Source organism: Narcine bancroftii, chromosome 5 (assembly GCF_036971445.1).
Source record: "Narcine bancroftii isolate sNarBan1 chromosome 5, sNarBan1.hap1, whole genome shotgun sequence".
Lineage (NCBI taxonomy): Eukaryota > Metazoa > Chordata > Chondrichthyes > Torpediniformes > Narcinidae > Narcine > Narcine bancroftii.
The window spans coordinates 167,015,343-167,038,157 of record NC_091473.1 but is presented as its reverse complement, the minus strand read 5'-3'; the positions used below and the strand labels follow the sequence as shown (position 1 = coordinate 167,038,157).

The 22,815-nt window shown below is 39.7% G+C and overlaps 1 protein-coding gene across 1 annotated transcript in view; it reads right to left on the bottom strand.

The window, feature by feature from the left end:
• The window catches only part of il17rd (interleukin 17 receptor D), a 96,575-nt gene that overhangs the window by 7,742 nt on the left and 66,018 nt on the right, over positions 1-22,815 (bottom strand). The window contains exons 9-10 of the mRNA XM_069939635.1: positions 11,414-11,574; positions 8,619-9,549 (exon numbers count right to left, since the gene is read on the bottom strand). Of these exons, the coding sequence (XP_069795736.1) occupies positions 8,619-9,549; positions 11,414-11,574 (1,092 nt within the window). The remainder of the gene's footprint in view (positions 1-8,618; positions 9,550-11,413; positions 11,575-22,815) is intronic.

Below are 22,815 nucleotides of genomic sequence, written 5' to 3'. Positions count from 1 at the left end.
TCCATTGAAAAACGATTGAGGATTGCACACGCAGAAGGACAAAATTGGCGAGAAGTACTGCTATCTTATGTGGCTGTCTATCGAGCAACGCCTCATGCAACCACTGGATAAAGTCCTGCAGAAGCATTTTTTGGGTGAAAAATCCACACAAAAATGCCAGAAATAAAGGAAATCCGAGACGACCAGGAGATGAGGGACCACGATGCAGAAAAGAAAGGTGCAGCAAAGCTGTACACAGATTCGAAACGTGGAGCCAGTACTCAGACATCATGCCAGGAGATAATGTTCTAGTGAGGCTTGAAACTGGTGGTAAGCTAGACACACCTTATTACCATCAACCCTATACTGTCGTATCCAGAAGTGGCAGTACGGTGACAGTCAAGTCTCCGACTGGAGTCCTGTATAAGAGAAATGTATCAGGTGTAAAAAGGTACCAGTCCAGAGATACATCGAGCGAAGAGGTTGAAAGGCCAATACGAGATGCTGAAACTGAGAGACCTGATGATGTTCCAGAGGCAGTTACCAGCACTCCTGATGAAGTGACTAGAGTGCCAGAAACACCCGAAGCCGTGGCGAGCAGTATTTCCAACGCTGAGAGTGAACAACCGAGAAGCGACGACAATATCGCAGGCAGGCCGAAATGAAACCAGAAAGTGCCCAAACGATACAAAGACTTTGTGCCATAGTTTTAATAAGAACTTTGGGACAGTATTTTAATCTTATATCATAAAGTGCATGTATGAGTGCTGTAAGAAGTAAATTTTATGTAGTTGAGTTATAGTATTACCATTAGTTACGATGTTTGTATGTTTTCGAGAGATATTGGTTAGTGAAGGTAAAATTTATTTCTGATTAAAGGAGGGATGTCATGATAATGAATATGTATGAGATATACCGGAAGTCACGTGGTATGAGAGAGAGATAAGAACAAAGGCAAGAGAACAAAGGAAATGGGACAATAAAAAGACCCTGAGAATTTTACCTGATAAAACTTGTGTTTAATGTTTTATTAACTTCACATTTCGGGCCACAAATGTGACAGCACCTATCCCTGGAGGTGAGTTGTGTTCAGTGAAAAAGGAATTAGTGTCCCAATTAAGGGTGGCCCAGTGGCAACAGCACAAAGAGCTTCCTATCCCAGAAAACTGTACAGCCAATTAACTGGAAGGCCAGTGGAAAAAGGCCTATTGATAGCCAGAAATGCTATTTTGATTAAATGAAAAGACAATACTCCACCTATACACACACACACCACACACACACACACACACACACACACACACAGTGGTTAAGTGATATTGTGTCTTATCTAAGTCTAGAAAAAAAAATAGATATGCTATTAAAGATTTAAATATTAACTTCCAAAAGACGAGGGGCCCATTTATCATAATCTAAAGAATTAGGGTGTTTAGACGCTTTAGTGTCTGGTTCTGGGTTGCTGTCAATCGATTCCCACGTATCTTTTTTTTAAGCTTGCTTATTGGTCAGGGCTTTGAGTTATTGGTTTTTTTCTTTTTTTGGGGATTTTCTTTCTTTTGATTTTGATAATAAAATAGATAACTGCTTTGTTCAACTGAATAATCTAAACATTGATAAAATTATTATAGGAGAAGGATAGAGAATTGTAAAACTGTTAAATCTTGGGCATTGCCTCTGGATTTTCTTATTTTGAAAAAGTTGTATAATAATTTTTTCAAATTTTGTAGCACATTGTATAATTATACTGTTCAATTGTTTATATTGTAAAATACCAATAAAAATAATTTTAAAAAATTAAAAATTGTAAATGTTCTCTGAAGCAACACACAACCCCTTGGTGAAGATGGGAGGAAACATTTAGCCAGTGAAGTGTCCCGGTCGTGCCCCGCCCACAGCAGTTGTTTGAATAAAGTTTCAATAAAGTTGTATTTGAAATAAAATGACATCGCCCAGGATGAAGAGCCGATTGATGCCGCTCGCTGCTGGGACAATTTAGTGTCTCCTAACCCTGCTGAGTAAGGATCTTTATCAGTATTAAGTATATTCATAAAGCTTTATCTGTAAATTGGGGGGGGGGTAATTATGATGGTGGCATGGTTAATGCAGTGGTTAATGCAACAATGTTACTGTGCCAGCGACAAGGGTTCAAATTTAATTTTTGCAAGCCACGGGATTTAAAGTGAACTTCACATAATTAAGGACCACAATACTGATCTTTTTTTCTCAAATTGCTTCACATGTTGCACTGTCTTTTGTCTTTTAAACAGTTTAATCTTCATGCAGGTGTATTACTTTAGCATTCTAAGAGTGAGTCTCAGGAAAATGGAAAATTCGCATGTCCGGCATCCACAATCTCCGTGGATGCCAGATCCTGGTGATTTTACTGTATTAATCTTTCGTGGAAGATCTTGGAAGATACAAGGAAAAATAAATAGGAAGATGAACTCAAGTTGATAACCGTCTCAGCTGATAACCATTTCAGTGGCCTGTTTCATGTCATGCAATATAAAGTCTAAAGTCTTAATTACTGTTTCTCTCTCACTTCCAAATCAACTGAACGTACACCAAATGGACTTTTTGTCGGTTTCCCTGCAACAGAACAGTGTTATGTAATGCTACCTTTAAGAAGACACTTACCTCATTTTCTTAATGCACAACATTTGTACTTTGCCATTGTACAGAAAGGATTAGTCAACAGTGGCAGGAAGTATGCCAATTTAAATGGTTAATAATTTGTCTCTTATAATTTGGCCTTTGAGTGATACAGGAAACTTAGATTCTTACACTGTAATATCCTAAAATAACTGATTGATATCACAATCATATATATAGCTTCCTTGCAATCCCTTAATGGTAACTATGGAGCTCGTTAACCCACACAGATCCTCACATCACTGATAGTGCGCCTCTGCTTTGTAAGCACTAATCATCCAAAATGGAAGCATTTCAATGAGCTTTGTTGACTGCATGGGAGCAGGTACTTAGCCCAAGATTGAAATAAATAAATATTTGATATGGTGTGGGGGTGGGGGGGGGGGGGGGTGGGGGAAGCACTTGGGGAAGAAGCAGTGGTAGAGAAAAGATTTGGGGTAATCTCATCACATAATAGATGTAGAGTATTCTGAAATATGCAATAAAATATCAAACACAACAAACTCATTGGCTTAAGAAAAAGTTAAAAGTATTACATTTTAATAATACTTTGGATTAATGATTAAATGTCCAGAATACTGAACTGAAGAAGTCAATTCTTCACATTTCCCAATGACCACAATTTGCAGTTAAGCATGTACCATTGCAGAAAATACTCAAATCTATTAACATTTGACTGAAATACTTCATGACCTTATATTGAATAGACAAAACATCCAAGTCATAAATATATATTTTTCAATAAAGTTAACATAAAAATTGTAGTGGCCCACTAACCGGGTCGCGACACAGTACACAAAATGGCTGATGAACACGGCAGCCACGCAGACCCTGCGGGGGCCAAAGACTTTCATCCAAGGTGACAACCCGCTTGGAGGGAAACAACTAGCAACAGCTGGAATGCCGACCTATCTGTGGCCGACAGTGCTGTGAAATCACTCTTGTCGGCAACAGCGAGGAGAGAATATAAGGGTTCAATAAACCAGTCATCAACTTCGAATTCTTGGGTGTGTGTCATTCTTTCTGTACTTCACGGTAGCGCACAGGCTACATTGGTGATCCTGGCAGTTGAACCCGAAGATAACGGACCAGGAGATTCTTCATGTAGTTTCATTGAACTTGACAACATTTTGAGCGTCACAGCCACAGGTGTGGTTCGAACAGGCCGAGGCCCAGTTCCACCTTTGACAGATCACCGCCGACTACTACGTGCTGAGCTTGCTTGACCAGGACATGGCAACAAGGACCGTTGACCTGCTGTAGCAGCCTCTGAAGCAAGGCAAATACAATGCCCTCAAGGAGATATTAATCCACACCTTCTGGGTCTCATGACACAAATGTGCTGGCCAATTGCTGCATCTGGACAGTTTGGGGGACAGGCCCAAACTGTGAGATGCTTGCCTGGACACAGGCCTTGTCTGCTCTTCGAGCAGATTTTTCTAGAGCAGCTGCCCAAGGATAGCAGACTCTTGTTCCCCGATGAGGTCTTCAACGATCCCAAGAAAGTCGCAGCCTGGGCGGATGTGCTCTGGAGACCAATGAAAGAAAACAGCAGATCTCTTGGCCCTGCGCACAGCCAGCAACAAGGCCACAGCAAGTGGAGAGGCAAGTGGACCCCCAACCCAACTGTACTGTTACTATCACCAACGATGGGGCGCGGGGGCCTGTCGATGCCATCCACCCTGCGCGTTTCAGGGAAACGCCATGGCCAACCGTCATTGATGGCTACAGCGGTGGGCCAACGTGACAACCTCCTCCACTTGTGGGACCCTGTCTGAAAGGCACTTCCTTGTTGACACTGGTGCCAAAATAAGTGTCCTTTCCCCTTCGGTCTACAACACCCGGAACGGCAAGCCAGCCCTGGCACTGAGGGCAGCTAACAGCACCACTATAAGAACTTTCGGCACCTGCACCATCCCTCTCCAGTTCACATGGACTTTCAGGAATGCGGCGGTGACGAAACCACTCCAGGGAGCAGACTTCCAGCGAGCCCACTGCCTTCTGGAGGACCTTAAAGGGTGGCGTTTGGTGTACGCCAGGACTTTTCAAACAATGCCCCTGCCCATGGCGGAAGCCACGTTACCTGCCCCCCCCCCCCACCTCGACTCCGTTACTTTGTTCGACAATGCATTTAGGCGGATCCAAGTGGAGTTCCCTTCAATTGTGGTGCCACAGTTTTCCTCCACCGAACTGAAGCATGGGGTCAACACCACATTTTCACTGAGGGCCCCCCGGCTCCACGCCAGGGCGCGGTGCCTTCCCCCGAAAAGCTCACCCTCGCCAAAGAGGAGTTTAAAATAATGGAAGATCTGGGGTAGTGCAGAGTTCCAACTGCCCCATATCCAAGACTTTACCGCCGACTTACAAGGGGCATGGGTATTTTCAAAAGTCTACTTCATCAGGGGCTACCACCAGATCCCGGTCCATCCCAATGACATCCTAGAACAGCCATCATTACCCCTTTTAGACTTTTGAGTTCCTGAGAATGCCCTTTGGACTTAAAAATGCAGCCCACAACTTCTCGAGGCTGATGGATGAGGTGGGCCCGGATCTCCCATTTACGTTCATTTATTTGTACGATAATCTCATCGCCATCTGCAATTACACAGAGCACGCAGCCCATCTAAGATAACTGCACCTGAATGCAGGAATTCAGACTAACTATAAACCCTGCTAAGTGCCAGTTTGGGTTGGAAATGATTGACTTCCTGGGGCATTGAATCAACTGGCAGGGAGTAAAGCTCCTGCCCGAAAAGGTAGAAGCTGTTCGGTGCTTCGCCAAGCCCTGCACAGTGAAGGGGCTTCAAGAATTCGCAGGAATTACTAATTTTTGAATCACCTATTCACACCGGCAGCAGCCTGCATCATGTGCCCTCTTTTCACACTCATAAGCGGAGAAAGCTAAAGACATTTACCTGGGACAACAAGGCCTCGGAGGCATTCCAGAAGGCCAAGGAAGCACTGGCTAACGCCACCCTTCAGGTGCACTCCAGGCCAGAGGCACCAACAGCAGGGGGAGGCCTACTGGGGCAATTCATCGAAGGGCAAAGGCAGCTCCTAGCCTTCTTTAGAAGGCCCCTCCGGCAAGCCGAACTCAAATACAGTGCCTTTGACCAGGAGCTATTGGCACAGTATCTGGCAGTCAGGCACTTCAGGTATTTTTTTTGGAAGGTAGACAATTCAAGGTCTTCACGGACCATTAACCATTAACCTTTTCCTCCCGTGGTCAGCCAGGCAGCAGTGACACCTCACATACGTGTCTGAACTCACCATGGACATTCAACATATCGCGGGTAAAACCAACCTCATGGCTGACAATGGTCTCCTCTCAGCCCCCGTGATGCAGTGGAAGGCCACCGAAAGCAGCAGACAGCGCTCCAATCGCTGGTTCGGCGGGGGGGGGGGGGGGGGGTGGAAATGAATCATGTAGTAGCGCGACCCAGTATACAAGATGGCCGACGAACATGGTGACCGCACAGACCACGCAGGGGCCAATGACCTTTGTCCCAGGTGACAACCCACATGGCAGGAAACAACAAGCAATGGTGGGAATGCTGACCAATCCAAGGCCAGCGCTGCTGTGATGTCACTCCTGTCATCAGCAGGAGGGAGAGAATACAAGGAGAGCTGCCAGTGCAATAAGCCAGTCTTCGACTTCTTGGGTGTGTGGCATTCTTTGCACACTTCGCGGTAGTGCGCACACTGCAAAATATACGTTGGAAGATGGAATATAAAAAATCCACTCTTTTTTTGCGTCAAACATTTGAAACCACTTTTAAAATTTGTATAACGAGTATTCTCGAGCTTATAAAGTAAGGCTTTAGATGAATAATTAGTACATTCCTGCTAGAACGAATGATAATTACAGATCAAATGGACCACAAGAATACACAAGATGGGGACTGAAGGATGCACTAGTCAGAAATTTTTAAACAGATTTGGAGTTAAAAGAGTTCTTCAACGAAGCGATTGAGAAACACCATTTTAAAGTAGCACATTTAATAATTAATAACATCCATTGAGATTAATAACCTCAATTGCTTTTTCAAATGATAATGTGATATTGTTACAATTCACTTTTATTTACATATTTTCATACAACATTATGAAAGATTGATGGATCTTCAATGTCCAATTATTTACTGATACAAAGCAAAACTGAAGCAAACTATTGGCCTTATCATAAATAAAGTGATAAATGCACTCATTTTGATACAATTGCACCCTCTTAAGGATGCTGAAGGTTTCTGCACAACTATACCAAAAATGACTCAACTGGCCGGAGAGATAATTTTGGAAGCTTGAATCAGCAAAGAATCCTGCTGCCTTTTGTCGTGCTCAATTGCCTATAGTAATGACAGGTACATTGCAGAGCTGTTTACAGTAGAATCCCCCTTATCCAGAATTCAATCAACCAGAAACTTAAAAAAAAAGGCAAAAACAAATTGAGGAAATAAATAAACGAATAAATAAAATTTTAAATAAATAAGACTGGGCGAATGGACCTTGCAGAGGAGTGCTGAGGCTCCGTTGGACATGTGCAGGTTTGCTCCGCTGAACTAGCAATTCCCCTCAATGTGTGCACATGCTTTTCGCTGTCTTCTCTTGCGTGGCGATGAGCCGGGTAGGGTTGTCAGCACAAGGAAGGTGTGCCAATGGCCTGACCAGGACACTTGTGTGGCAGTGGGTTGTTAGCGCCAAAGAAGTGCGCCAAGGGCCTGACAGGGACACCTGCATGGAGGCAAGCTGAGTGGTCAGTGTGAGGGAGGTGGTGAAGTTCCAATAAAGTTGAGTTTGAATAAAATGGCACCACCCATGATGAAGAACTCACTCAGCGGTGGGGGGAGAGGGGAGCAGATGGACCTCCTCCATCTGCCGCATTATCACACTTCCTCTCCCTCTGGCGTTTCAGACAAACACGTGCTTATAGCGCGTGGAGATGAAACTATGTGGTTCATTATGGTGGCACTCCCTTTGACGGTGTCACCCAGCGCGGTCCGCAACCTCCAGTGACATTAGTGCTGCGGGTGGGTGGGGGTGGGCACAATAACTCATTTTGGGGGTGGGGTGCATGGCCCACAAATGCCCTCCCCAAGATGCCGAGCCTACATGACTACTTTAACATGCATACCACCGCTATGTTCCAAATATTATGATATCCTGAAAGAAGGGAACTCTGTAATTTCTACAGGGTCAAACCAAAATGTTATACAAATAACCTTGAATAAAATCTGGAATGTGGATTTTAATCGTATGTGAATTGTTCGATTACAAATTTAAAATTGTGGAGCACAGGGGCAAATAAAGGAAAAAAATGCATCTTTGTCCAAAACATTATGGAAGGCACTGTACTCGTTCAATATATGTCTGAAATTATCTTCTATAACGTAACTCCATTTGCTCTCTACAGATGATGACTGTCCTGTTGGTTATCTCACAGTTCTAGGATTTTTTTTCCTCTCTGCACTCGACGCACACTTTCTCCAGGCAAATCTGCTGTAATTTACAAGCTTTTATCACCCTCTCAGCCAAAAAATAATACTGTCTCCATCATTCAGTTTCTCCTGGTCTCCAGCCGATCATAGACAGCCCTTTTGTTCACTCCACCCCGTCCTTTTCTCTGCAATTAATTTGCTTGTTTTCTAAATTTTGCATATTATAATGAAAAGTAAATGACTGAAACGTTATCTTTTCTCCCCATTTCCAGCATTTTGTTTTTTAAATCTCTGCATTTCTGATGAATACAGACTGCTCTCTCTTTTGATACATTTGTAGCATATTTTTAATTATTGCTTATTAGATCTTTAATTGATCACTAAGAATAACAGGCTAAAATGAGCATCAAATGAAAGGGTAATAATCAAATGTAATCTCCGATAACTAAAACAATTTTTCACAACTCATATTTCTATGAAATATATTTTAAACTCAAGGCAGAAATGCACACTGGTCCAGGTATCATACTTTGCATCTTCAAGACCTCTTACCTAACCCCAAGGATGAGGAGACACTGTCTGCAATGGAGCCAGTTTCAGCCTGGTCTGAAGATAGGCCATCCATTAAAGGCAATGAGAGTTCTGATGAAGGAATGGAGGAGTCATATATTCCAGAGTCACGGGGCATTTCTGGGAGATTTCCAGCTGCCACCATTCGTGGCAAGGGCCTCAGCAAAGAACTGACATCTTGATGGTTGGAATTGTCTGCATCCTCGATAATGCTCAAATGCTGAATTATTGAATAAGACACCGAATTAACTGGGGTGATATCTGCAATAGTCTTCATGTGAAAATCATGATCGGTTATCTGCTGCTTAAAAACTACCTCATTCAGAACGAGTCCAGAATCAACTCTGATTGGTCCTTGCTGGAGTGGGGGTAGGGGAAGGCCCAACACCAGTTGCTTCTCAAACCAGTTTGGTTCCTGTTCTATAAGTTGCTTCATATTAGATATTGCTATGTATAGAGAACGTCCAGATTTAGATCTGAAGTAGTTGCTTTTGCGAATGTTCACCTCATGCACGTCCTGTTCTGGGTGGCTGTGATCTCGAGCATGTAAGTGGGAATAAAGTTGGGGGAAATGATCCATCAGCTTGTATTTACATGTCAAATCTAGGATGCCAGGAATGTCTGCTTCGCAGGAGTAATCAAAGTAGACTGCAATGAATTTGGAGGGATTGCCTGAATGTAGCCTTGCTTGTCGTAGCATTTCCGCTACCATGGAAACAGCGACAGTGAAAAGCTCTCCTCGCCCACCATCTCTAGAGTTACTCTTATGTTTATGTTGCTTCTTTTCAACAAAGAACTTCATTCCCTTTGAGCAAATAACAATGATGTAATTTGATTCCATAATCTGTTGAGTGAGCCAGTCCATTTGCCCTTCCTTGCAGATTTCCAGTTGTTCCCATAAATCCAAAACAACCTATTAAAACATAAACAACATCTTTGTAGCCATATTACAATACTGTCATTTTGATGACAACAAAAAAATCCCCTTTTTTGCTGATAGCTGAACCTTAGTTTTTTTACAAAATGACAGAAACTGTTTCAATTGTTCTACAAATTTAGCTTCTGACTGCATCGTATGTCTGATCAAAGTGCATTTAATCCCGGACCATTCTCTCAAGTAAATTCGGATAAGACTTTTTCCCCCCTCAATAAAAAAATAAAGCTTAATGATTTTTTTTTTAAAAATGCAAGGGAGTCTTTAATAGCTGCCTTAAGGATATAGATTGTAGGTAAATACTCTGCCTTGAGAGTGGTTACACTATATATAAAAGATAAAAAGCTAGACACTCAAGTGAAAAGGTACAGGGCACAAATATGGAATCACCAAATGCTGACATATGCACAGCAGATGACTGCAGTTTAGAAAACTGGAAATCTTATTACCTTCATTTTGAAAGATCAAAACTTACAAAACACAATTTTGAGAGTTCAGGTTTCAGCTCTGATGGGGCTTCACCAATCAGTTATGCCTGAATTCTACAGATAAGTGTGCATCCAAAATGGCAGTACTTGTTTAGAAAAAAGTAAAATAATCACCCAGGGCTAAACGATTACAATAGAGACACAGACAAGTAACAGCAGGCTACCAGATGTTAGAACCTACAATTAAACTTAAAGAGAGAGCAACTTAGCATGAGATTGAATACAAATCAAAAAGAAGTGGAGAGAAAAACTCCCATAAGCTTGTCAAATATTTGTGGTTTCCAGTTGTCTCATGCAAAAATTGTCATCTGTACAGATCTTATTGAAACCAGAATGTGTTTCTGCGCTTGTGAAAACAACTCAAAGGTTGAAACCTGAACGTTTTGGTTTTTACCTCAAAACATTTTTGATCGCAACACGAATAAACTGAATGTGCATGTAATTTGCCTCAAACCGAGCCTCATGCAAGTCCCCTTTTTTAAAGGTAAAATTGAAAATATAGGAAAGGTTAAAAATGCACCATGTGTTCACTTTAGAACAAGTAATCATCTCAGGGTGCACTTATCTGGACAAAATTTTACTGCTTTTTTGAAAAAAAAATCACCAGTTGCACCTCAAGCACAAATAGCTGCTGATACAATCTGAGGATGTTATTATTCCACTTGTTATGAAATGGGGCAAATTTTAGCAGATGTACAGTTTGATGTTATTGAGAAACATTAAAAACCATGGAAGGTGCAGCAGGCCACAATTGGCTTAAGGAACTTTAAATTCACATGGGAAAAATAACAGTAGGCTGCTAAATGAATAGTTGATAAATTAACGCAGTTCACATACAGAAGTAACTTCTATTTTATAAATTAACCTTCAATGTAGTAAAATACCTAAAGTGGCTTCACAGGTATATAATCACCCAAAACTTGACACCAAGAAAGTTATCAGAGTAGATCAATAAATATAGAGATGATAGTGAAAACTGTTTAAATTGAGAGCAACAGGGAACTTCAAATTTATTTTGTTTTAAGATGGACAGGAAAGCTTTTGAATTGTTGAGTCAAGTAGTAACAAAGACATGGATGAGCGTTTCACAGGCATTATCAAAAAAAACCTGTTCTCTTGCATTTTTGTACTCAACATTGGTACAAATCAGTCAATGAAGGTAAAAATCATAACGCATCTCAATATTTTTCAAATCTTCGTTTCCAAAAATGTCAGTTTCGCAAAACATTTTCACAATTTTTTTGGTAAACTTCAGGCTATATGGTGTGACAGATCTGCAATAATTCTGGCACTTTTTCGGACTAAAACACTTGCCAATGGTTTTCAAGGACTTTGCACAAGGAAAGCCAAGTTACCTCACAGCCACAGAAGTCCTGCAGGAAGAATGCAAAACATTGCACGACGCTGAGGTGTTTCTGGCAGTCTTTACTAGAATAACAAATGAAAACCTTTGGCCTTGACCGTGGAAAAGGAGATGATTCCGAATTCTCCTCATCCAGTTCCGAGTACACTGGATCTATGATAAGAACAAAAAAAACTTACTTCCTGAACAGTTCAAACCAGAATATTTCCAAGATCACATACTGTAAATGAAAGCATAAGTATAATCTGCAGCAAGCAATGAGAAACTGGAGGGGCTTGACAGATCAGGTAGCATACATGGAAAGAAAAACCGGTAGTCAACATTTTGGGTTGGGACTCTTTATCAGGGCCCGAAATGTTGACTGACCCTTTCTACCCATGTATCTGCCTGAGCTGTTGAGTCCCTCCAGCTTCTCATTTCTTGCTCACAGGGTTGTCAATACACAATAATACTGCAACGTTCCAGAATATGAACAAAATAAACCTGTCAGCTGTTTTTAAATCATTATCAATTCAAAGAACAAGCTTGGGAGCTTTGCTCAGGCATTAATTGGATTCCTGCAAAATGTTTGAAACGAACGTTGGAAATAAGTAAACTTTCCCAACTCACGTAATTTAAAGACAAACACACAGATTCATGTTAAAGAACACTTTGTAGGTGCCAAAAAATGCAATCTTTTTAGCTACTGTTAGACAAATTACATCAGTGTCACAGCTTAATGTATCAGCAACTGCATTTCCTTTTTTAAAATAGTCTAAAACAGGGGTGTCAAACTCAAATTCACAGAGGGCCAAAATTAAAAACTTGGACTAAGTCGTGGGCCAAACTAAATATTTATTGAAAATTTTCAACTACATCTGCATGTTTTCTCTTCTTTCAACATATGTAATGTTAAACTTTTTCTTATTAAAATAAATGTTTAATAATAGTTTTGGTTAAACCCTTTCCAGAAGAAGCATTAACAAATGAGAAATAAAATATTCAATAAATAATATTTCTCTATAGCCTTTAAGCTCCTTTTAAATGTATTTTTTTCACAAGCCAACAAGTCAAAAAAATAACTTGCTTCAATGAAAATCCAATCTTTCAACTATGAACAGTCCAAAGTTAACCAAAGAAAATATTAATCCAAGCTTAGCTTGCTACACTGTGATTTACTCTGATGCACCTGGGTCTAAACCAGATACTTGGCATTTCTTCTTCTTAGATGCAAGTTCATCAAACTCTGGGGTCAGAGTTTGCCTCCCACCTGTCTTGAAAGGTCCTGTTTTCTGTCTTTCGTTTGGCCATTTTTCGTAAGGGGTTTATTACATGTGAGTTAGGCGATTAGCGGGCTGACATCAACACATTTGCAAAGCATTCTGGGATTTGTAATATTAGCTCTGCATGCACTATACTGGCACGGCGGCCAGCGGGCCAGCTCTAATACCTACTTGATATGACCTTGCGGGCCAAATATAATTATATTGGCCCGTGGGCCTGAGTTTGACATGTGTGGTCTAAAAGCTTTTTATTTCCAGCTTGGCCCTGGAGTGGCTTAATATTCTAATTTACAATGAAAGCAAGGCACTTCATCAATTATATTGATAGTCTGAAAAATCTACATGCAAAATCTGGTTATTGTTCATAACCACCCATCTGAACTAAGACGGTGGAAAGTGTGGCTAAAGCCATAACAGAACCACACCTGCAACTGGTCATCAAATTTGAAACAACATTTTATTGAGAATCTATAAATGGAAACATCCTTCTGAAGGTTTCATCATATTTCCTAACTGATTCAACACCCCCTCCCCACCTCTTTCTGGACAGGATAATTTTCAAATTTGCCTTTTGTCATAATATCCAAGCTTCCACATTCCTTTAACTGTCTAGGAAAGGGGAGTCACGTGATGGAGTAGTGGCCGGTAGGGGAACTCCAGCCCTCTCCAGAAAAGTTAAAAAAAGATAGAGAAAAAGCAAAGGCACAAACTTAAAAACCAAACCAAAGTGAAAGTAAAAGTGTGAAGAAAATGGCAGCGAAGAAAGAAAAACCAAAAGCAACGGGAAGAAAAGAAGAAGGAAAGACGTCGGAAGAAGAAGGTGAAGGCCTTACCTGTACGAAGAGGCCCGCCGCGGAGAGAGAAGCCCACTCCCGCAGGTCAGTGGAAGTCCCGGGCTCGGGATTACAAAAATGGCTCGCAGAGCCGAGTAAAAGTGCGCAACCGCGCATGCGCGAGGAGTCGCGCTTGCGCGATGCGCATTAAAAAAAACACACTGACGGGAGGGGGGAACAGCTGCGGAGTCGATCTCCACCGCAGGTGGAGAACACAGACAATAACGACAACAAGAAAGAAGAGGGTAAAAAGAAAACAAGGAAACAACAGATGGTCAATCCAGAGGAAGAAGAACAGAAAGAAGTGGAAGAAGAAGAGAAAAGCAAGACAATGGATGTATCTTTTTTTAAAGAATATATGGAATCAGTGAAAGAATGGCAATTACAAGAATTTAATGAGATAAAAAGAAGAATTAAGAATGCAGAAGAAAAAATGAATAAAATGGAAATGGCCATATCAGAGTTAGGAAAAAGAGTGGAAAATATGGAAAAACAAGAAACAATTGTAGAAATGGAAGTAGAAGACTTAAAAGAGAAATTAGAAGAATCTAATAAAAAAGTTAAAGAGACACAGGAGCTGTTAGCTCAGTAGATAGATATAATAGAAAACTATAATAGAAGAAATAATATAAAGATAGTGGGCCTTAAGGAAGATGAAGAAGGCAAGAATATGAGAGAATTTACAAAAGATTGGATCCCCAGGGTCCTTGGAAGACCAGAATTACAGGAAGAAATGGAAATAGAGAGGGCACATAGAACTTTAGCCCCGAAACCACAACCGCAGCAAAAACCAAGATCCATTTTAGTAAAATTCTTAAGATATACAACTAGAGAAAATATATTGGAGAAACCAATGAAGAAAGTAAGAGAGGACAAAAAGCCACTGGAATATAAAGGTCAAAAAAATTTTTTCTATCCAGACATAAGTTTTGAACTCCTGAAGAAGAGGAAGGAGTTCAATACAGCGAAAACGATCTTATGGAAAAAAGGATATAAATTTATGTTAAGGTACCCAGCGGTACTTAAAATAATTATTCCAGGGCAACAAAACAGACTATTCTCGGATCCAGAGGAAGCAAGGAAATTTGCAGAACAACTACAAAACAAGCAGAGAGATGAAGACATGTAATAAGAGTAAAAATGATCACGATCTATATGTATGTGTGTAAAGGGGTATATGTGTGTATATGTATATATATCTTTGGCTTGGCTTCGCGGACAAAGATTTATATATATATATATAAAAGTGCAGAGAACAAAACAAAGGACTCTACATCACCTTTGTTGACCTCATCAAAGCCTTCGACACCGTGAGCAGGAAAGGGCTTTGGCAAATACTAGAGCGCATCGGATGTCCCCCAAAGTTCCTCAACATGATTATCCAACTGCACGAAAACCAACAAGGTCGGGTCAGATACAGCAATGAGCTCTCTGAACCCTTCTCCATTAACAATGGCGTGAAGCAAGGCTGTGTTCTCGCACCAACCCTCTTTTCCATCTTCTTCAGCATGATGCTGAACCAAGCCATGAAAGACCCCAACAATGAAGACGCTGTTTACATCCGGTACCGCACGGATGGCAGTCTCTTCAATCTGAGGCGCCTGCAAGCTCACACCAAGACGCAAGAGAAACTTGTCCGTGAACTACTCTTTGCAGACGATGCCGCTTTAGTTGCCCATTCAGAGCCAGCTCTTCAGCGCTTGACGTCCTGCTTTGCGGAAACTGCCAAAATGTTTGGCCTGGAAGTCAGCCTGAAGAAAACTGAGGTCCCCCATCAGCCAGCTCCCCACCATGACTACCAGCCCCCCCACATCTCCATCAGGCACACAAAACTCAAAACGGTCAACCAGTTTACCTATCTCGGCTGCACCATTTCATCAGATGCAAGGATCGACAATGAGATAGACAACAGACTCGCCAAGGCAAATAGCGCCTTTGGAAGACTACACAAAAGAGTCTGGAAAAACAACCAACTGAAAAACCTCACAAAGATAAGCGTATACAGAGCCGTTGTCATACCCACACTCCTGTTCGGCTCCGAATCATGGGTCCTCTACCGGCATCACCTACGGCTCCTAGAAAGCTTCCACCAGCGTTGTCTCCGCTCCATCCTCAACATCCATTGGAGCGCTTTCATCCCTAACGTCAAAGTACTCGAGATGGCAGAGGTCGACAGCATCGAGTCCACGCTGCTGAAGATCCAGCTGCGCTGGATGGGTCACGTCTCCAGAATGGAGGACCATCGTGTTATATGGCGAGCTCTCCACTGGCCACCGTGACAGAGGTGCACCAAAGAAAAGGTACAAGGACTGCCTAAAGAAATCTCTTGGTGCCTGCCACATTGACCACCGCCAGTGGGCTGATAACGCCTCAAACCGTGCATCTTGGCGCCTCACAGTTTGGCGGGCAGCAACCTCCTTTGAAGAAGACCGCAGAGCCCACCTCACTGACAAAAGGCAAAGGAGGAAAAACCCAACACCCAACCCCAACCAACCAATTTTCCCCTGCAACCGTGTCTGCCTGTCCCGCATCGGACTTGTCAGCCACAAACGAGCCTGCAGCTGACGTGGACTTTTTACCCCCTCCATAAATCTTCGTCCGCGAAGCCAAGCCAAAGAAAAAAAAATACATGAATGTATCCGTATTTAGAGGAAAATATATAGAGTATAGACAAGAATTAATAAGGGAGGGAAATGGAATAGAGGGAATAAGGAGGGAATTAAAAGAGTGACCTTTGTTACATATGAAAATTGAAATCTTTTCTGGGGGGGGGCTGGGTGGGGAGGAGTTACGGTCACTGCAAAATCAGCTGAGGTTTGCGAGTGAATTCGCAAATCCAAATGGAAAGGGGAGATGTGGTTGTCCGACAAGGGATAAAGGGCAACTCAGGAGGGGGAGGGGAGAATGGGGTTAAAGAAGTTTTAAATAGGAGAATAAGGAAAATGTTTGATGTTTTAGATATGTTGTCTTATAAAGTGTTCAAAACAAGAAAGCAGAAATGGATAAGAAGGAAAGGTGATGATGGAGAAACGGAAAGGGAAGATAAACAAAGTATAAAATGGCTACGCTGAACTATATGACTTTAAATATTAACGGAATATTAACGAAATTAAAAGGAAGAAACTGCTAAATTTACTGAAAAAAGAAAAAATTGATATAGCATTTGTGCAAGAAACACATTTAACTGAATTGGAGCACAAGAAATTAAAGAGAGATTGGGTAGGACACGTAACAGCAGCGTCGTATAATTCAAAAGCAAGAGGAGTAGCTATACTACTTAGTAAAAATGTGCCAATTAAAATAGAAGAGGAAATAATAGATCCAGCAGGGAGATATGTAATGATAAAATGTCAGATATATTCGGAGTTTTGGAATCTACTCAATGTATATTCATCTAACGAAGAAGATCAAAAGTTTATGCAAGATATTTTTTTGAAGATAGCAGATACACAAGGGAACATATTAATAGGAGGGGATTTCAACCTGAATTTGGATTCAAATATGGACAAAACTGGGAAAAAAATTAACAGAAAGAACAAAGTAACCAAATTTATAATTAAATCGATGGAAGAAATGCAACTTTTGCATATATGGAGGAAACAACACCCAAATGAAAAGGAATATTCATATTACTCGGCTAGACATAAAACATACTCAAGAATAGACCTATTTTTGTTATCAGCTCGTATGCAAGATAGAGTAAGAAAAACAGAATATAAAGCTAGCATATTATCGGACCATTCACCCTTGATATTGACAATAGAGTTAGAGGACATCCCTCCAAGAATGTATAGATGGAGATTAAACTCCATGCTACTTAAAAGGCAGGATTTTAGAGAATTAATTGAAAGACAAATTAAAATGTATTTTGAAATAAATACGGAATCAATGAAAGATAAGTTTATACTATGGGATGCAATGAAAGCGTTCATTAGAGGGCAAATAATAAGTTATGTAACCAAGATGAAGAAGGACTATAATCAGGAAACAGAGCAGTTGGAAAGGGAAATAGTAAATATATAAAAAGAATTAGCAATGAAGGAAGATACAACTAAAAGAAGAGAATTGGCAGATAAAAAAATATGAAACACTACAAACATATAAGGTGGAGAAGAATATAATGAAGACAAAACAGAAATATTATGAACTAGGGGAAAAAAAACACAAAATTCTAGCATGGCAGCTTAAGACAGAACAAGCTAAGAAAATGGAATTGGCATCAAGGAAAAAAGACAAACAAATCACATATAATCCAAAGGAGATCAAGGAAAACTTTAGAGAATTCTATGAACAATTATACCGAACTGAAAACAAAGGGAAAGAAGGGAAAATAGATGAATTTCTAACTAAAATTGAACTACCAAAATTACAAATAGAGGAACAAAATAAATTAACAGAACCATTTGAAATAGTAGAAATACAAGAGATAATAAAAAAATTACCAAATAATAAAACACCAGGAGAGGATGGATTCCCAATAGAATTCTATAAAACATTTAAAGATTTATTAATTCCTCCCCTCCTGGAAGTAATCAACCAGATTGATAAAACACAAAGCTTACCAGATTCATGTAAAACAGCAATAATTACAGTAATACTAAAGCAAGGGAAAGATCCACTCGCACCAGCGTCATATAGACCAATATAATTACTTAACACAGATTATAAGATAACAGCTAAACTATTAGCAAACAGATTAGCAGAGTATGTACCGAAAATGGTAAATCTAGACCAAACTGGATTTATTAAAAAAAGACGCACAACAGACAATATTTGTAAATTTATTAACTTAATTCATGCAGTAGAAGGGAGTAAAGCGCCAACAGTAGCAGTTGCTTTAGACGCAGAGAACGCCTTTGACAGAGTAGAATGGAATTATTTATTCAAAGTATTGCAAACATTCAGTTTACCAGAGAAGTATATTAATTGGATTAAAGCATTATATAAGGGGCCATTGGCGAAAGTGTCAGTAAATGGATATATATCAAAGCAATTTAACTTAAGCAGGTCAACACGGCAGCGATGCCCACTATCACCCTTATTGTTTGCGTTAGCTATAGAACCACTAGCAGAATTGATAAGAACAGAAAATAATATAAAAGGGATAAAAATAAAAGACAAGGAATATAAAATCAGTTTATTTGCGGATGATGTTATAGTATACTAAACAGAACCAGAACTATCAATAAAAGAATTATATAAGAAATTGAAGGAATATGGAGAAGTGTTGGGTTACAAGATTAACGTAAATAAAAGTGAAGCAATGCCTATGAATAATGTGGATTTCTCAAAATTTAAGAAGGAATCACCATTCAGATGGCAAATGCAAGCAATAAGATACCTAGGTATACAAATAAATAAAAATCTCGGCCAACTATATAAACTCAATTATTATCCACTAATGAAAAAATTACAGGACGATTTAGAGCATTGGAAAGATTTACCACTAACACTAATAGGAAGGATAAACTGTATTAAAATGAACATTTTCCCAATGATATTATACCTATTTCAGGCATTGCCAATACACTTGACAGAGAAATTCTTCAAGGAGTTAAAGAAAATAATAAGGAAATTTTTATGGAAAGGGGGAACCGAGGATAGCACTAGATAAATTAACAGAATGGTACAAACAAGGAGGCTTACAACTGCTAAACTTTAAAAATTATTATAGAGCCACACAATTAAGATACCTATCAGATTTTTATCAAACAAGGGAAAAGCCAGATTGGACTAGATTAGAATTAGATAAAATAGGGGAAAAGATACTTGAACACATATTATATAAATGGGATGAAAAATTGGTACAACATAGAAGTTCTCCAGTATTACACCATCTACTCAATATTTGGAAAAAGATTCATGTAGAAAGGAATAAAACAAATGATCAATTACCAAAACTAATATTGACGCAAAATAAGTTACTCCTTTTTACAATAGATAACCTTTCCTTTAGAGAATGGGAGAAAAAAGGGATCAAAAGAATAGAAAATTGTTTTTCAGGAAATAGATTATTATCCTTTGAACAAATGAAAGATAAATACAATATAACTCAAGATACAGTGCTGGCATATTACCAATTGAGATCCTACTTGAAGGACAAATTAGGAAGCAGTCTGAGTTTACCAGAGGGAAGTAACTTTGAATATGTGATTACAGATACAATGATAATCAAAAGATTTATAACAAATATGTATATTAAACTGCAAGAAAAGGAGAATGAGGAAACAAATGGTAAAACTAAACAAAAATGGGAACAAGATTTAAATATAAAGATAAAAAAGGAAACATGGGAGAAGTTATGTTCTGGAACGATGAGAAATACAATAAATACGAGGTTACGTATGATACAATATAACTGGATACACAGGCTATACATTACACCTCAAAAGTTAAATAAATGGGACCCAACAGTATCTGATAGATGTTTTCGATGTAAAAAAGAAATGGGAACAACAATTCATGCAATCTGGACATGTGAGAAAGTAGAAAAATTTTGGGAAGATCTAAACCAAATATTAAATAAAATTACAGAAAACAATATACCAAAGAATCCAGAGATCTTCCTCCTAAGTAACATAAAAAACAAAGAATTTGGAATTGATTTGGATGGTGCACAAAAAAGATTTGTTAAGATAGCTCTAGCCGTAGCAAAAAAATGTATTATGTCAACCTGGAAATTGGAAGATAATTTGAAAATACAACAATGGTATATAGAAATGAATAAATGTATTCCATTAGAAAAAAATAACATATAGTTTAAGAAATAATACTGAAATATTTGAACAAATATGGGAGCCTTACATGAAACACAATAGAGAAAACCTACCGGGGACATTCACTACCTAAATTAACGAAAGGAGAAGGAAATGAAAAGAATTGACTCAGTGGAATTTCTTGTTTATTTTTATTGAATGACAACATTGTTTGACTGGTTTAATGTATCCTAGATTTTATACTTTAAATGGACGGGGGGGGGGGGGGGGGGGGGGCGGGGGGAGGTAGGGATGGTGGGATGGGAGGAGGTGGGGGGGGGAGAAAATGGCACTGTATATATTTGAAAAGGAAAAAGTATGTATCATGGTTAATGTGGTTTATGGTGTGAAAAATAAAAAAAATTTTTAAAAACTGTCTAGGAGACAGTAGGCTGCTAAATGAATAGTTGATAAAATTAGCGCAGTTCACGTACAGAAGTAACTTCTATTTTATAAATTAACCTTCAATGTAGTAAAATACCTAAAGTTGTGATATAATCACCCAAAACTTGACACCAAACAAGTAATCAGAGCAGATCTACTGTCTAGGTGCTGGTAAAAAAAAAAGAATGGGGGATTCATAACTCAAAACTGCTCTCATGCATTCACATGCAAATATAGCAATGCACGACCCTCAGTTTTTACTCTCTGGGCATCAAATCCAGTGCAAGACCAATCCAACATCTTGTGAATAAAACTACAGCTTCAAATCAGAAAGTACACATTTATATAATAATTCTACAAGGAACCTTTTTATAGATAAACAGCAGGCTCTATGTACTTTTGACAAATTCTCATGATAAAATCTACAGCTGCAGGTTGAAATACAACAGAATTGCTGTTCACGCACAGCAGGCCAGGCAACATTTGTGGAAAGAGAACTGTTTACGCTTTCTCTTTCCACAAATAGGGCGGCACGGATGGCGTAGCAGTTAGCGCAACACCTTTACAATGCCAGCAATCGGGACCAGGCTTCGAATCCCACGCGGTGTGTAAGGGAGCTTGAACGTTCTCCCCGTATCTGTGTGGGTTTTCCCTGGGGGCACCGGTTTCCTCCCACTGTTTGAAGTGAGTGTAGGTTAATTGGGTGTAAATTATGCAGCATGGAGTTGTGGGCCAAAATGTCTGAATTTAAAAAAATTAAATGTAAAGATTTTGCAGGATCTGTTCAGTGTTTCCACCATTTTCTGTTTGATTTCAGATTTCTAGTATTTTTAAAATAAAAAACAAAACCTTTGTTGGTTTCACTCTCCGGCTGTCTTCTAACCAGCGATGGATTTCTAGCATTTCCTGTTTTATTTTAAACTTCTGTCTTTTGTCAAAAAAATTTTCATGCTTCTGAAGAGTTAGTTCAGGATCATTCAATATATTCTGTAATCCCTACATTCTCAAGTCAATGTAAAATATTTCACCTTGTAGCAAACTGAATCATGACCTGGCTCACAAAATGGCCAGCGAATGCAGCGATCGCAATGGCCCCATAGGGACCAAAAGTCATTGTCCCGCTTGACCTCCCGCACGGCTTAACGGCGGGAACGCCGGCCAGTTGGAAGCTGGAATTGCAATGATGTCATTCCTGTCGTCAGAGGCAGTGAGTGAACATAAACAGAGCTGGCAGTGCAATAAATCAGACTTCGACCCTGACTCGACTGTGTGTGTGTGTGTGTGTGTGTGTGTCATTCTTACTCCACACTCCACGTAGCGCACACACTACAACCTACTCAAAAACCTGGTTTTCAAGCTTTACACTAGAAGTAGAGCACATGATGTAAGCCCTTCAGTGCAATACCAAGTTAGTGGTATATCATTTGAAGTGCTACAACTTTGAAGACTTTTCGTGATGCCTAGTCACATGAAGGTAAAAGAGCAGGTAGTTCTCCTAATATCTTAGCAATTATTCTTCCCTGAAACAAAGCCAATTTTAAACCAATGAGTTTCATTCACAGTTTCTTATGCCTCATAGGAACGTGACTACCCTAACTGTCTTTGATTGCTGTCTGGTAGGGATTGCATCAAAAGGTATTTCCATTTTGTCAATTGCATCCACTGGAGAAATTTTGAGCAAAAAGTAGCATTTACTCAAGGACGTAGCTAGCTTTAGATTTTTAAAAATTCATTGTCAGTTCACACTTCTTATTTTTGACATTAAAAATGAATTGGCTGCAATCAATTCCCTTGTGACTTGATCTATTTTTAATGGGTTCTTTTTTCTTTAATTCGTCAAAAGAGAGACCAAGCTAACACAATGTTTGCTCTGTTATAATTGACCTCATGGCAAGATAATGCATGTCCAACCAGTACATGTCACAGTATAAATGAAAGAACACTTCATGGGTCCTCTATAACTGAGTTGCTTCAATGGACTTAAACCAGAAGAATGAGGTGAATCATTATTCATTTTGCCACCATGGTCTTCATGTGGAGTTTATAGATTGCCTGTCCTTTTTAAGAACCAAATGAGGCCATTTCAAATGTGCAGATTCAACAGTAATTAGGCACTGAAATGCTATTCAGTCAATGTTGAAGCTATTCAGTCAACGTTGA